The 12929-nt window shown below is 43.8% G+C and overlaps 1 protein-coding gene across 1 annotated transcript in view; it reads right to left on the reverse strand.

Moving 5' to 3' along the window:
- The window catches only part of CNTNAP2 (contactin associated protein 2), a 908805-nt gene that overhangs the window by 575063 nt on the left and 320813 nt on the right, over window positions 1–12929 (reverse strand). The window contains exon 3 of the mRNA XM_061996383.1: window positions 5694–5887. Coding sequence (XP_061852367.1) covers window positions 5694–5887 — 194 coding nt within the window. The remainder of the gene's footprint in view (window positions 1–5693; window positions 5888–12929) is intronic.

Genomic DNA, 12929 nt, shown 5'->3' on the forward strand with positions numbered 1-12929 from the left:
CAAAACATTATTAGCTCCAGCCCTGCAAGTATCTATTTGTGGTTTTCAGAAAAGTCAGGATTTTAATCTAGCACTGCTGTTTATCCCAGTTGGGTGATAATCATGGTATTCCAACATTTAAAAGGCCATCAGATCCTCTGTCATTTTAATCCAAACACAGCCTGTGGCTGTGACAGAGCTCGGCACAGATACATTTTGCCATGGTATTGCAGATAACCTCAAGTGTGTACCTCTAAATGCATTAAAAATTTTATACTCTTTCTCCTAACTGATTCCACACTAAAGAGATTAAGAAAAAGGTTTCATTGGGATAGCACTGATGTTTATCTGTAAAGTTCTTTTCCTTCAGGGTTTCTAAAAACTCCTTGTCAGCACCTGCCTGAGTTTCTAAAGGTGTCCTAACAACACCTTATCGTATTTTTCTGACATAACAGCAGAGACTGTTACATCAGATCTATGAGAGTTTAGCCTCATCACAGCAAAAGAAATGCCTTCCTGTATCCATCCCCTTTCAGCCATGGGTCCCTCAATCTATCGGTCAGCAGCGTGCACCAAGCGCTGAGACATATTGACTTGGGTGGGAGTTACAGTACTCCATTCGCTCGATACACTCATATTGGCTGGAGCAAGATAAAGGCACGGGAGAGAGGGACCTGGGAGACACACCATCCAGGCAAGCTAAGGCATAATGAAATGAAGAGAAGGCACACAGGAGACTTCAGGAGAAAGATTACTTCTTTTTCCACCCCCTTCCTCCTCCACGTGGAAAGAAAGTGTTTTAGAAGGTGTTTCTAGCAATAAAATACCTGGAAAATTAAGAGCCAGTAAAAATGGCACTGGTCACCTTGCAGACATTGCTATGGAGACAGCAAGACAACAGACATAAAAACCCTTTCAGACAGGATAGGTCAGGGCATCCTTAAATAGGAAACAACAATAAATTCACCACACTCACAAAAGACTTCAGGGCCTTGCTATAAACACTAGTCAGAACTTTGGCACTGACTAATACATCAAACCACTTTGTCATGTTTCAATAGGTCTGCACAGCATCTGATACTCCAGCAGCAGCCCAGCAGAAACAAATGACAGGTCACACACCACTCTAATCATCTTCTACATTTTTAAATGCTGCCATCACTGCAAATCAGCACAACATCATATAAACCACGCTGATTTAATAACATCATTTCATTCAATAAAAGCACTTCAAAAAGACCCCAGGCAAAAGATCCAGGCCCGTAGACCTACCAAATCTTTCTGTGATGCAGATCCACAACAGATCTTCTGGAGTAACCATAAAAACCCAGGAGAGCAGCAGTAAGTATCTAACTCAAAACCTCTCACAGCATCCTTCATTAACATTGTCCACTTTAGGGTGATGGAAATAAGTTGGCTCTCAGGGAAGAAACACTGACAGTTTTTACACAGCAAATAATTCTTGCATGTCCTACCACAGTGGGTGTATGCCAGTATGCCAGGATTTGTTATTCTTCACTTGTATTTGCTATACACAACTCATTTTATGCACCAAGTCCTTGGTCAGCTCTAAATGATGCTGTGTAGAGCAGGTGGAAGGAACTGGGAATGTGAGGTGGCTTGCAGATTTCTCACTGAATGCAGTCTGACCAAAATTAGCATGTCAGGACAAACAGCAACACTGAGCAGATGGCTCCCACTTAATTCCAGCTAGGTAGAGCTGCAGGTGATTGTCTTGCCCCTACCTCAACATTAAATGTTGCTTTAGGTCTGTCTGATAGTAGGCCTTTCCAAAGGCACCCAAGAGTATGAAATATCTGAGGCCACAAACAGCTTGCAGAAGTTAATCATCTGACTCATTTGTGCTTCCTTTCACAATGAGTTTTGGCTCAACACGACGTCAAAAGCCTCTGAAATGCTGAGAGCTCTTTTCCCCACGCAAACTGAACCTACTGTGCTCTACCAACCTCCTCCCTCAGTACCAAGGGGAACCAGCTAAATGATGAGACTGCATTTCTCCAACAGTAAGCTGTTCCTCAGTGCTTGGAGAAATGCAAAGATCATGTTACAGCTGACTTACTGAGGTCCTGATTATTTCACCTAAAAAAGGAACAGGATGAGCAGAGGGGGAAATAAAGTGCTCAAAGCCAGTAGGTAAATAGGTAAGTTGAATTCCTTTCCAAAAATCATTCCTCATAGTGAAAGCTCTCTAATCCCTTAATATCTTTCCAGTAATAAAAATACTACAAAAGCAGGTGTTATGCATAATACACTAAGTTTTAATTAAAACTGAAAGAAAAACACCACCAAACCAGTAAAACATAATTGCTTTCATCAGAAGCAGCAGCAGTCCCTTCGGGGCTAAATCTTCTGTAAAAAAGCAAAGTCTGCTTTCACTCACATCTTTGCAACTCCACTGAAGATCCCTGAGGCTGAAGATACGTGTCAACTGCAGAGTATTGTTTAGAGTCAGGTGCCAAGGGTCTACACCCTACCTTCCCCACCAACAGGGAGGGAGGGGGTTGTCACAGTAATGCTTTCTCCTTCATCGACCTGCCTTGATATCCCCAAGGCAACGAGATGGACAAGAGCTCATCACCAGGTCTGCTACAGCAATCACATTTTAAAAGCCAACACCTCATAAGAGCTCTTCAATTGCACCAAGGAGCAAACTCCTTCAGGAAAGGTTTCAATCTTCGAGGTGCTCAGCCCTGCTGCTTATAATTTGATGCCAGCATTTCCTTATTATACCCCTAGGGCATATATGCATTATGGTTAGTGTGAGGCATTATATTATCTGTATCTGAGTTAGGAGATAGAAACAGTATTATATGTAGAAACATATTTGTTAGGTAAATAGTGTTGATATAAAACCAAACATGACCACCTATATGAAAAGGGAGGACATACTGAGCACACAAAGCACCCCAGAGGAGGGACGTGTGAAGGGAAACCTCATGACCTATCAAAATTTGAAGCTCAGACGACAAGAGCAAAGGTAGAGGAGGTGATCAGAATTCTCTGGTTGCTGGGTGTTCCATGGAAAGAGGCCACATTCACTCATCTTATTAAAATTCATGGAAATTGAAAATCTCCAAAAGCCCAGGAGGGGTGGGGTCAGAGAACCTATTTCACAGAACTGGGAAGCTCACTCGAAATTCACCTTGAAAGCACTCTCCCCCTGCCAGACTTCCCGAGAGCCTTTTGATTTCTCTCCTACTTAGGAGATAATTATAGAACTCCTTTTCCTCGCTGACTAATGTGTACAGAAGGGGGTCACTTCGGCATTTTACGCCGATTATCATGGTTTGTTCCTAACTAGGTCTTTGTTGGAAATTATTTCTCCTTTGCTCTCTCTCCAATTCATCTAGCAAGCTTTATTTTTATTGCCTTGTTTCCAGCATCTTGTCCTCTGGTTGTGACATTTAACATCATTAACTGCTTTAGTATTCAAGATTGGTGAATTCTGCACTTCTAGCTTCCTTTTTTTTTGCTTTGCTGTCTCCTTTAATGTTAAATTTACTGTTGTCAGGAGACAATGACACACTCAGGCACGGGGATGATGGAAGAGGGACATTAATCAAAGGCTACAGAGAACATTTCTCTTGTGGATAAAACTCTGAAAAGGTACCAACCCAAAGGGAAAGACTAAATACTTTCCTAAAGGATCCCTAAAGGCACCAAAATCATGTGAGATTTTTAAGCTCTTCTCAGTCAACTTCAGTCAGGGCTTTATGAGTTCAAATAGTCAATGCTCATGTGGTCTATCTGACCCTCATGGCTCCTGATGCTTCTAGTGTCTTCCACAAAGTGACACCAAAAGGAAGCTGTGATGGGAAATTCTGCACCACCCCATTGCCACATCGGGGAAGTCTGTCTCCTCACAATACCTATACAATGGTACAACAGTACTGCTCACAGCTCAGGCACCTCCCCTGCCTTGGGAACTTCTTATGTTCAAGACATTAATAGCTAATAAACACACTGCTTTCAGAATTAAACCAAGAAAGCTGGGATAAGGTAGCTTTTTCTTAAAACAAACAAACAAAACAGCAAACAAACCTGCTTTTCCAGTACTGGATAAAAAAAGCAGGCCATGAACAATAGCAATACTGCAGCAAGCAGCTTGCAAAGTGTATCCCAACGATTCAGCATTCAAAACAGAAGTAGCAGCTGCTGCATAACTTATCTCACGTTTGTGCAAGTGATAGCTACAGTCAATAACAGGTCTTCCCCCTGCTTCCATCCAACATACACAGCTGCTAATAAAGAGAAAAATGAAATGTTCTTTCATGAAGCAGCTCTCAGTATTTCTGTATCAGGAAACAATGGAAGAGTAAAGACTTTCCACACAGCCCTCAGGCAGCTGTGCCACCTTGGCAAGTCACACCTGTGACCAAATCAGCCAAATCACACATTGCCAAAAGGTTTTCCCTTTGAGGTCTTAAAAGCAGCTTTTCCCTCAGTCCACCTGTCCTGCTTGATGTATTTTTCACTCATAACTAGCTTTAAAAGAGAAACTTCTTATTATCAGGCTTAAGCACAAGCTCCCCTTCCCCAATACACAACCATTTTAGCACCAACTCCTAAGCAATCCAAAGCAGCACACAGGGCTTTTCTTTGCACTGCTGTCTTGTCCCCCCAGCTTTAATTTCTCCCTCTTTCAGAATCATACCTGGCACATGGAGGATGTTTTTCCAATGAATCAATACTCTAATAAAAAGTGACCTGCCTTTATGGAGTCCCCACATTAAGTGAGCTTTTCTTATACCAATAAAACCATTCACCTTACGCTCTCTATTTGACATTCATTTTTAATAACACACTTTAATACAAGAAGCACCTGGCACAAACACGAGTCTGAAATGGCACAACACTACATCTTGTCTGCTTTGACAATATTTTTTCTGATGGTGCATAATAGCTAATCAATTCCATTTGCTTTCAGAAAGAATGGCAGCATTTTGCTGTAGTTAAAGCATGCTTTTGAAAAAGAACAAGGACCTGAAAGAACTGCTGTGGGGATAGACATGTTAGGCAAGAGGTATCTCTTTCTGAAGATAGACATGTTAGGCAAGAGGTATCTCTTTCTGAAGATAGACATGTTAGGCAAGAGGTATCTCTTTCTGAAGATAGACATGTTAGGCAAGAGGTATCTCTTTCTGAAGATAGACATGTTAGGCAAGAGGTATCTTTTTTGCCAGTAAAATGGGAGGCTACTGTTGTCATCAAGAAGGAAACTAGCATTTTATCCATTAAAAACTGTAAAAGACAAAACCAAATGCTATGCTGTTCTCCAAAGTCAATACAGCCTCAGTATCCCTGGAGCACCTCTGTGGAAAATGAGACATCCATGATAAAGCTGCTGCCCAGCACATACACAGACAAAGAACACATTACCTACCAAAGCACCCCATTTTCAAAGCTACTCTTTGTGTCTCACACTCCATGCAATTAGTAAAGAGAAAAGGCAGGGAAAGGAAAAGCAAAACATAAGAGGCTCATTGAGGAATACCAACAACCAAAGAAATCCCTGCACGTTCTGCCAACTACCACCATCCCCCCTGGGCATTGCTGAGTCAGCAAGAGGCCTCAGCTGCATCCCGAATCGCTGTGTTTTGAGGTAAGCTCTGTTCTGTCCTCACAGAAACAACACTGCAGAGTTGTACAAGGTGCACACTTCCAAAAACAACCCCAGGCAATCCAAGACTTACCCAGATGTTTCCATCCTGGTGGTAGGGTTTCCAGTTCCTGCCCGTGTCGCTGTAGAGCATGCGGTACTGCGTCACCCAGTCGGAGCTGCTGTACCTGCCTTGGGTGGCAATAGCACTGATCTGCTTCCTGCTCCCAAAATCCACCTGCAGCCACTGGTAATGATCGCTGTCTGATGGAGACCAACCTCCTGCACCTGTTGGGGGTGAGCCAGAGGACAGTGATTTAGTCCTCCAACACTGGCTTTGGAGGGAGCACGTGGTGAAGATGCTGATGGCTGCAAGGCAGCGCAGCTGAGAGCAGTGAAACACCAGAGAAGCTTGAACACATCCAAGAGAAATACAACTGCACATCTTTCTAAAAATGCACCTTTAACACAGGCTTCAAATGCACTCACTCTGTTGCCTTAATCTTTTTATGATATAATTGTAATGATTTAATGGGCTGCCTGCTAACAAATCAATGCCTTTATAAGGCCTTAATTACAGTTGATTAGGGTTTTTTTGCCAAATTATAATTGTTCAAGGGTCGACCAATTTGCCATGAAACCCTTTGTCAGAGTAAGCTGGCACAGATCAATAACAACCTTTGGATTCTGTATGCCTCTTCAATAGCATTTCATGTTGAAGAGATGACATAGATAAAACAAAAGGAAATAGGAGCAAGCTCTCTGCTTTCCTGTGTTTCACTACAGTGCACAGGCTGCAAGATCCACCACGAGAATCAACAAACCAAAGGAGCAGGTAATGCAGGGCTGGATCCAGTTTTGATGTGCCTGGTGTACAAGCTGTCACAGATTACATTGGCAGATGCCTCACAGAAGTGTTATTGCTCTTTATAGGTCTATGAATTAACTCGATGGCAATAGCACTAACAATATTCTGCTCAGCCACTAGACTCCACTGAACTGTTCTAAATAAAGAAGGCCAATGATGCATAGATAAGTGCAGTATTAAGACATAAATGAAATTTCTTACTCTCCTGCAATGAAAAAAAAGTATTAAGGTGAAAATTGTAGTTGGAACCTGCAGGCTGATAAAGATCCTAAGACAGATATTGTAATGACATGTTTACCACAATGGTAGGTGTTCAGAAATAAATGAAACATCACCAAAATCCCAGCTATCAATACAGAGAATAAGTGGAGAAGCACCTTCTTTAAATTCATAGCAGATGTTCAGATGCAGAAAACAAAACCTTCCCAGGCTTGCAGTGATTACAGGAATGGGGCTGTGGGGTAGGGTTTTTTGCTTTCAAGTTTGAACCAAATAAATGGCCCAGCACACCATGAAATCACGTCATCTAGTCCATGGGTCAATTTTTGTTGCTTTTATTTTCACATGTAGGCTTCAATCAATGTCACAAACCCAGCCGGCTTGCCAAGCAAGAACTGCTCAGCTGTACTGCATCTTATATACTCCCATCATTAGGCGGCAGCATTGCCCCAGGCTTGGAGGATTCTGAACGTCGTTCAGTTGCTCCAAGTGTTGCCATTGGCCGTTTTAATGTTGTGATATCAATGTTGGGTCTCATCAGTGGTTGCCTGTTACTGTAATTAAAAGTGTAGCACTATGCCAACGACAACTCATTTAAATGGTTAAGATTTACAGTAGATGCTTTGTCCCTGCACCACAGGTAATTATACCCAGCAATATCAACAGGGGGAGAGAACAGTTAAATGCTATTTAAAATGAAAAGAAACCCTTAGTGAACATCCCAAACTCAGTGAAAGCACCAGGGAGAAGCATTCCCTCACATTCCCAAATTCAAACTAGCTCTGGTTTTGCAGGGGATGGTAACCAGTCACTTAAAAATAGAATACAGCTCCTTTGTGGCTACTGTACAAGGACATACCTTGTATATACCTTGTATGTCCTTGTATCTCTTGGGCTGTCAAGATGATGAGGGGACTGCAGCATCTTTCTCACGAGGAAAGGCTGTGGGATCTGGGGCTGTTCAGCCTGGAGAAGAAAAGGCTGAGGGGATCTCAGTAACAAGTATTTAAAAGGTTTGTGTCAAAAGGATGAGGCAGCACTTTTTTCTGTTGTCTCAATGACAGGACAAGGGGTAGCAGGCATAAGCTGGAACACAAAATGCTACACTTAAACACAAGGGAAAACTCCTTTGGTGCTGAGGGGAGGGAGCCCAGGCTGCCCAGGGAGGGTGTGGAGGCTCCTTCTCAGGAGGTTTCCAAACCCACCTGAACACGTTCCTGTGCCCCCTGAGCCAGGGGAATCTGCTTTAGCAGGGGCTGGAGCAGCTCTGCAGGGCCCCTCCACCAGCAGAGATGCCACTTTCTCCCCCTGTCCTAATATCCCTGTCCAGCTGGCAGACCTGAGACTGCTGGCACACAAAGGATCAGATGCTGCCTTCAGAAGTAAGTTTCAGGCACAAGCCCACAGAAATTATTAGGAAGGAGAGATGTGAAATCCAGCAATAAACTGTCACTCAGCAATGCAACTGTTGAAAAAGCAGCCATACTATAGCTGTAATAAGAGGAAAGCAACCATTGTTTTTTACACTTTTTACTTGTGCAGGAGATCTGTATTAAAGCAGGAGGTTGTTCTACACACCTGAGAGAAAATGCTTCCAACTATAACACATTATGTTGTTTCCTTGTAGTCCGTTCAGATTACTGGGGCAAGACTCTGCCCTTCTGGACCTGAGAAACACTCACTGAAAACTGACACGGGATTTTAGAAAGTCTTCACCTACAAACCCATTGAGGAGTTTGTAAATGTTGAGCCCTAACACTCCTTTTCCTATTCTTTGGATGTAAAAAGAGGCAGAAAACATTCCTCTGACAAAAATTCTGAGATGTGTGACACAGTAGGCACACCTAGATGGAAACACAGGTAATGCAAGATGGCCTGTCCTGCTACAGCCTGCCCTGCGACAGCCTGCCCTGCACAGCCTGCCCTGCACAGCCTGCTCTGCGACAGCCTGTCCTGCCACAGCCTGTTCTGCCACAGCTGCCCTGCGACAGCTGCCCTGCAACAGCCTGCCCTGCGACAGCCTGCCCTGCGACAGCTGCCCTGCGACAGCCTGCCCTGCGACAGCCTGCCCTGCTACAGCCGCCCTGCGACAGCTGCCCTGCAACAGCCTGCCCTGCAACAGCCTGTCCTGCGACAGCTGCCCTGCCAAAGCTGCCCTGCCACAGCCTGCCCTGCCACAGCCTGCCCTGCGACAGCTGCCCTGCACAGCCTGCCCTGCCACAGCCTGCCCTGCCACAGCTGCCCTGCCACAGCCTGCCCTGCGACAGCTGCCCTGCCACAGCCTGCCCTGCGACAGCTGCCCTGCCACAGCTGCCCTGCCACAGCCTGCCCTGCCACAGCCTGCCCTGCGACAGCTGCCCTGCACAGCCTGCCCTGCGACAGCCTGCCCTGCGACAGCCTGCCCTGCGACAGCCGCTCTGCTACAGCTGCCCTGCTACAGCTGCCCTGCAACAGCCTGTCCTGCGACAGCCTGCCCTGCCACAGCCTGCCCTGCCACAGCTGCCCTGCAACCGCTTCTAAGAACCAAAGACTTTTGGTCAATATTGCAGACAGCAGCAAACAATATTATCCCACTGGTTTCTTGACCTAATTCTCTATCTTGGTTTTACATTTGCCTTCCAGCTTTTCCAAGTAAGTAAATGAACAAGTAGTCAAAAGGATGGAGGAGAAGCGCATGGCAGTAGGGGCAGGTGTGCTGCTCAGCAGCAGAGACTGGGGAGGGAAAGGCAGCAGCCCGTGTGGCGGAGCAGACGGCTGCCACTCACCAGAAGAGCCTGTGGGGATCAGTTCAAAGCTGCCTCTTCTTCCCCTTTGACTCATCAGGCTGGGTAATTTGGGGGAGCTGATGGCTTTGTTCATTTGTTGTGCCGAGTGTTGATCTTCAGGTGCACGCTCTGAACAAGTGATGAAAAAGTTGGATTGCATCAAATTTTCCCTGCTGTGAGATCCCTGCAAAGGCCCCCAAATCCTCGGAGGGATTTAAGCATGTTTGTGTGTCCCCTCACTCCAAGCAGATACCATCCACTCCATCTCCACAGGTGTGCTCGTGCTCACACCTCAGCCTATCATTAAAAGCTCTGCTGAACAACACACCAGCTTTTCACTGGAAGGGACAAGTTGTCGTGATATTGGACTGAGAACAGAGGAGTTACTGACAAAACATTAACCCATTTTCCCTTTTTAAAGGAGTGATGGATTTAGAAACCAAGCCTGATTTCCACAAGATGACATTATCTTTGAAACATACTTACTTTTATGGCCAAGGTATTATGAGGGAATAATGAATTAGCGTTAAGGAATGAGCAAAATGACGGCACGCTGCTCGTTTACAACGCCCATTCTTTCATATGGAAAGTGCAATGGCACATTAAATTTGTTGAATAAATGCTATTCACAGTATTTCTCTGCATACTTTGGTGTAAACTGTTTATTTTTAACGGTTGCAGGCTATATCCTGCATTTTATTACACTCATTATTTGCGCTTTTCATTATGGCAGGGAGAAAGGTGGTGGATACACGGGGGTTTTGTACAGTACTCCATCTTACTTCATGTACTGCCTTTTAATGCCACAGTATTATAACTTAAAAATACTTAAAATATATTAAACTGGAGCATATTATCTAGTTCACTTTCATTACTTGGTATTTATGGGTTTATGAAGTGCAATAAATACAACTGCAGACAATATCTGCTTCCTGGTTTGGGTTTTATGCCGTTCCAGCATTCGATGTGATTAAACATATTCACCCACTCAGTGGCCAAAGCAATCGACTCGGTGTCGTGGATGAGAATCACTGAGTGACAAGAGTCAATGAAGACTTTTGTTTCTGCTGTATAGCACTCTACACCACAAACAGAGCAACCAGCTTCAACTGGAGCAGGAAGGACTGTACGTGAACCGTGACAGCAGATAGCAGCAAACTGCACGTTCAGCAACACTGAAGACAACGTTGAGCACGTGGCCCGTGGTTCTCTGTGCATCCAAGAAACTTTCCTGTGAGGAAAAGCCTAGAAGTCTTCATCAGCAAAGCCAGCCATAGCATTCCTGTGGTAAAAGGCAGCTGTGAAAGATTTCCTAAAGCTTGATGTTCAAAGCAAGTTATGGAACAGTCATAGAATCACAGAATGGTGGAGGTTGGAAGGGACCTTTAGAGCTCATCTAGTCCAACCCCCCTGCAGAAGCAGGTTCACTTAGATCAGGTCACATAGGAATGTGTCCAGGTGGGTCTTGAAGCCCTCCAAGGAAGGAGCCTCCTCTGCCCCTACTGCAGACTGACCAAACAACATGTGTTGAGTCTACTACTGAAAACACACTCGGTGATGGCCAAAGACAGATAAAACTAGATTAAGAAAGCTAAGAACTTCATTCTTTCCAAGATTTTCACCATATAAAGACAACTACTAACAAATAGTATCTGCATCACTGCAACAAGAGCCGAAGTTCAAAGATTTAAGGTTTTTAATTATGAGAACTCCATTGGCTTTCATGTTTTTATTGGATTTTATCCTACAGGCTCGTTCTGTGGAGCTGAAAACAATATGAAAACCACAGCCTGTCTCCAAATGACACATGGAAAAGATAGCACTTAATACATTTCTGGGAGTATAAAGAATTCAAGTCAATGTGGGTCTATTTTTGCAAAATTCATGTATAATTTCCTCCTTTTAGCTAATTATACATTTCCGCTCCCTCTGCAAAGCTGAGGGAGCCAGCTCCTGGTTACTGCACAGGAAGAAATCCTACGTGATGAGGTAGCCTTATCTTCTTATCATTCCCCTCAATGAATTATCAATAACTAGCAAAGCTGGGGCAGGCTCACAGATTTGAGATTTTCATCTGAACTGTCATAAGCTGCCGAGCTCATGGATCTCTAAAAGGGCCACTCGGATGATTTTTGAACACGTCTGTTCCGTTTCAGGTAGAAATCGTCTTTCCTTGGAAAATTTGGCACTTTCATCTTCATCCATGGCTGAAGTTGGAAAGATTAATTTGCACTAGAGAATCCATTCTTGTTTTAGTCACACTTGTTCATCATCCCCTACTTCAAATCACAACATAAAAAATACCAGTGCTGCAGCAAGTCTGGTTTTCTACCCTCTCCAAAGCACTACGAGAAGGTTTCGGTGACGTGAATGAAAGGAGGGGGGGTCCTTAGTCAGAAATATCATTAGAAAACAAACTATGGAAAGCTGTAGATGGAAGATTTAAGACTTGTGGTAGTAACAATTCAAGAGATCACTTTATCTCATGGAATTTTCTATAGCCTTTCAGCAAGCAAACCAAAAATATGCCTTTTATAATATTTATGTAATAAGAGCCTGAAACACTCTTATGAGCTGCAATCTGCTTATTTGTATGGGGAAAACACAATCCAATCTTTCAATGAGAAATAACACTTTCTAGGTCACTGCAATAGCATGAAATCAATACTGTTTGATACCTTGCTATTTTCCAAGACACTGCTTGTCATTCCTCTACATAAAAGATAAAGCAAGACAAAAGGGAAAACTTTGAAATACTGAGATCATTCATTCACTGCACTTCAGAGAAAATATGGGCAGCCACTTTCTACAGTACCCTAGAAAACGATACAAAAGACCCAAACTTCTCAACTGCATTCATCTACCTGCAGTTTGTCACCGTTTTGCTTGACCAGGACATCAACAGCACTCCCCATTTTTGGTTTGCCTTCCTCTGGCTGTCATTTAACCACTGCAAACAAAGACTGTTGGATACAGACAGTAAACCTTTCAACTTTACACGGAGCAAACAGCATGAGGGCACTGAGTGGGTCTGGTCACACTGAGAAAGTTACATGCCTACAGAAGTTTTGGATGACTAAACACTTTGCACTCCAAGCTGCTTCGAGCAAGGATTGTTAGGCAAGGCCCTCTAACAAAGAGACTCCAATCCCCACTCAAAGCTCCACTTGTAATTAAAGCAATCTTCTCCTGCTGGTGGCATGGATAAATATTTTTCCATTTCCTCATATGTTTCTTGTATTTATTCATTTGCTGTTCCAGCTACGTTTGCATTTGTTGTCCAGTCCCTGCATTCACGGTAGGGATTTGCTTTGCATCTTTGAAGAGCTCTTCTTTCCAACACGTAACGACAGTGATGGCCATAAGGGCATGATGCTCATGGTGGGCAAATAATGAACATTGGGCTTCAGAAGCACAACAAAGGTTGGTATTTACAAGGCAGCAAACAGCAAGAAAATAGCAGCATGATTATTGTCAC

Source organism: Colius striatus, chromosome 5, assembly GCF_028858725.1.
Source record: "Colius striatus isolate bColStr4 chromosome 5, bColStr4.1.hap1, whole genome shotgun sequence".
Taxonomy (NCBI): Eukaryota; Metazoa; Chordata; class Aves; order Coliiformes; family Coliidae; genus Colius; species Colius striatus.